Genomic DNA, 4,045 nt, shown 5'->3' on the forward strand with positions numbered 1-4,045 from the left:
AGTTCAATAGAGATTGTGTATGAGGCGTCCATGTCTGATCACATTCCTTTTATTATGTAACTTGACTGTACTAGCCTTCCTGAGATTTCTCAGGAGGCTAATGGGGCCCGTAAGGCTAAACTGGATTGATCTAAGGTAACTAATGAACAACTGTGCTCATACTGCAGTAGATCTGATGTACTGTGAGCATATATATCTGCCAAGGATGTGTTTGTGTTCTGATGTAAATTGTAACATTAGTTCTCACCGTGTACTATGTATGAACGTATTGTGGGTTCTGTGTATGAGGCCAGCAGGCCATTATTTATCTATCCTATAAAAGAAAGAGCATCAAGCCAGGGTGGATAGATATGTAGCAGTTCACCATGCTGAAGCGAAGGTTGCATTTGAGGCCTGGGTTCAGGCAGGCAGGCCGAGAGAGGGGCCAGTCTTGGAACTCAAAAAGCGTACTAATGCAAGTTATAATAGCACTACGTTATGTCAACAAACACGAGAAAGAAATTGGGCGGACTCATGGCTGAAAAGCTAGGTAGTGATGTTAGGCTTTTGGAAGGAGGTGAGAGCTCTGAACAGGGACAGTACATCATTACCATGCAACGTAGAGGGGTCTCTGGGGCTGATAACATAGCAGAGTTGTGGAGGGCAACATTACTTTGACCTATTTAATTGTGTAAAAGTGAACCGTATGAAGTTGGCCATGTCGTCTATGGTGAAAAAGTTGGAATTAAAGCCAATGAGATTCATCTAGCTTTAACACAGCTAGCTGATAATAAAGCTAGCGGATCAGATCATATTACTGCAGAGCACCTGAAATGGGCCAGCCCGAGGGTTGCAGTTCTTCTTGCCATTTGTTTTACTGGTTTTATGTCTCATGGGGTGTTACCAGACTCTGTTGTCCATTACTTTGGTGCCTGTCATTAAGGACAAAGCAGGAAAGGTGGGGAGTGTGGACAATTATAGACCTATTGCTTTAGCTAGTGTATTATCAAAAGTCCTGGCAAGAATTTTATTAGATAGGTTGTGTGTTTATTTGATAGTTCAGATAAAAGTTTGGTTTCAAGGCCAGCATGGTACTGATCTATGTATCTATGCATTAAGGAAATGGTGGGAACCTACAGAAGACAAAAATCCTCTGTTTTATTGGTTTTATTGATGCCTCCAGGCTTTGACCGAGTTATCACACAAGCTGTTTTAAAACTGGACCAAAGAGGAGTACCAAATGGTATAATCAGGATCCTGGCTTTTTGGTATTCCAATCAGAGCATACAGATCAAATGGGGGGATGTCTTCTCTAGTCCGTTTGGTGTTGGTAATGGCGTCCGTCAGGGGGGGATATTATCTCCGGCCCTTTTTAATATTTACATGGATGACCTGTCTGACCAGCTGAGACAGTGTAAGACAGGATGCATGATGGGTAACATACTAGTGAACCATCTCATGTATGCAGATGACTTGGCTGTTGTCTCCCCTAGCAGTGCAGGGTTTCAAGAGCTGTTAAATATATGTTCCAAATATGGGGTTGAATATGACGTGAAATATAATGGCAAAAAGAGTCTGGTTATGTTTTGTAGAGTAAAAGAGGATAAGGACATAAATTTTCCATCTTTCCATCTTGCGGGGCATGTGCTTACTGTTGGATGCAAAATTAAGTATTTGGGTCACATCATAACAGATCAAATGTCAGATGATGAGGACATGTATAGGCAGCGTCGCATGTTATATATGCAGGCTAACATACTTGCCAGGAAGTTTTCCTGGTGTTCTGTTACTGTCAAGACAAAACTCTTTAAAGCATATTGTACTACTTTTTACACTGCCCCCATGTGGGTCAAGTTTAAAAAGGCAAGCTACAATAAGCTGGGGTCGCTTATAATGACTGTTTGCGTATCTACTAGGGAAACCCAGGTGGGTGATGCAAGTGACTTGTTTTGTCAAGCAGGAGTTATTACTTTCTCCGCTTTACTGAGGAATTTGATGTATAACTGGATCGGTCGCTTGAATTCTTCTTGTAACTCTGTCATTTTACATTTGATTGACCCAAGGTTCAGTGCTCTCCGATACCTGGTATAGTTGTCTTATTTGATGGGTGTCTGTCTTGTGTATCTGTATGTTTCTCTGTTGTTGCTTTTGTATTTTTTATGGACCATGAGTCTAAACAATAAAAGGCTATCTATCTCACGTGCACTACGCTATGTAAGCCAAATAAGGACCCTTCCTTTCTACCAGCAACCAATTGTGAAAATTCAAAGGAGGATTTAACGCTAAGAACGTAATCTCATTGGTTAGTGTTGGTTTCTGATCATTTCTTTTTTTTTCTTTATTCAGACGCATTACGTGGTATACTTTGACACTTCATGGGTTAGTTTTTCCGCGAGACCTTTTGAGTAAATGAATGAAAACTACTTTGCGTCAATCATCAAAAAGAGTACAGCAGTTGTCACTTGCTAAGGGGAAAAGGAAAATTAGTGATGCATTACCATTTCTGCTGCCACAGTTTCAGAAATAGGGCAGACACACAATGTAGTCGTTTTTGCCTTTTAATGAGCCTGCTAATGCACCCCCTGTTGGCTGCCGCTCAATGGGCTTGTCCAGTTTAACTCCACTGTCCAAAAACAGGGTTTGTGGGTAAGAGTAGGGTTGAGGCAGCAGCAAGTAAGGCCATTTCAACTTTTAACGAGGGGGCCTCTGCCATGCTTGCCATTCTGGATAAGCTTTGGCTGGAAGTACTGTCGTTACCATCACCACCATCAGGGAAACCAACATGCTGAGGATCGAAAAAGCCAAATCCATCCAGTCTGAGAGTGCAATGAAAAATTAATTTTTAACCTGGTTTTATGCAATACTCAGATTTGTTTGATTTTTTTAAAGATATATACAAATCAGTCAAGATTTAATTAAATAAAGCCTAATTTGCATATTTAAACATTAAATTACAGAAAACGTGTAATACATTGTGTTCTCATCTGCAAGCAATCAACTGGTAAGGTTTCATGGTGATATATGCTAGTTAAAAACTTTACCCTATTCACCTGTAGTGTTTTGCCTTAAAACAAAATAGGAACTCGCAAACTTCAAAAAAAAAATGGATGCAATCCTTCTTGATAAATGCAGGTATTCTATGGGTAAGAGCTGTGTAACCTGTTTCATTCCATACGTTTTCATCGCTTCATCGCTGGGTATAGACAAAAAATATGACACTCAATTGTCTGGTACGATTTCTGAACAGAAAATGTATTGCACTGCCATGTTTTAATTTACTTAAAAAAAATAAAAATCAGAAACCTCATGCATAACTCATACCTGGTTGCACACAGCCTTTCCATAGCGTATAAATGTGGCAAAGTGCTCGCAGTTGAGAGTGAAAAGATGATATGGGAATTCCTCATCAAGAAGGGCATGGCACCGTAGCCTCATATCCTCAGGTGCTGATGGTGTGAAAGCATGGCGGTTGTTACTGATCAGGACATGGGTTCCTTTCGGGACATTCACTTCAACAAGAGGCACTCTGCGGATCTTGGTCTCCCCAAGAAGAAGATCGCCACATACAGGAAAGATTGCTTGTAGGGACGAACGTATGCTGCTCATCAGTTGCCCCTGATCTAAAGAATGACACAGTATACTTTCAGAATGTGTAACAATTGGAACAGTCTCAGTTTTTAATCTGTATAATATGTATCCGTAGCTATTATACCATTGTCAAATAGCACCATAATACACTAGTCACTCGCTCATAACAGTGTTCTGGAGTTGCCGCAACTGGATACATTTAGAAGCTGTCATTATGTCCCAGGGCAAAAAAAGAATGTAGAGCTATATTCTGTTTTGTATTTCATATAGTTCCACTGATTGATGAGCAGACAATGACAATTAGAGTCTGTGAAGGTGATCACGTACGACAATGTTTCAAAGAGGAGCTTTATGCATTTAAGGAGGGGATTTTTTTCAGGTCTCCTTAAACTGATACATTTTGGTGCTCCACAATCTGTGTATTATTCGTTCATTCGTTCCCAAAATAAAAGCAAAAAATGATTTGTTTTCTCCCCCC

At 40.3% G+C, this 4,045-nt stretch overlaps 1 protein-coding gene across 1 annotated transcript in view; it reads right to left on the reverse strand.

Moving 5' to 3' along the window:
• The window catches only part of LOC116692131 (phospholipase A and acyltransferase 2), a 13,510-nt gene that overhangs the window by 7,834 nt on the left and 1,631 nt on the right, over nt 1-4,045 (reverse strand). The window contains exon 3 of the mRNA XM_032520149.1: nt 3,301-3,599. Within this exon, the coding sequence (XP_032376040.1) occupies nt 3,301-3,599 (299 nt within the window). The remainder of the gene's footprint in view (nt 1-3,300; nt 3,600-4,045) is intronic.

This window comes from Etheostoma spectabile, chromosome 7, assembly GCF_008692095.1.
Source record: "Etheostoma spectabile isolate EspeVRDwgs_2016 chromosome 7, UIUC_Espe_1.0, whole genome shotgun sequence".
NCBI classification, from domain to species: Eukaryota; Metazoa; Chordata; class Actinopteri; order Perciformes; family Percidae; genus Etheostoma; species Etheostoma spectabile.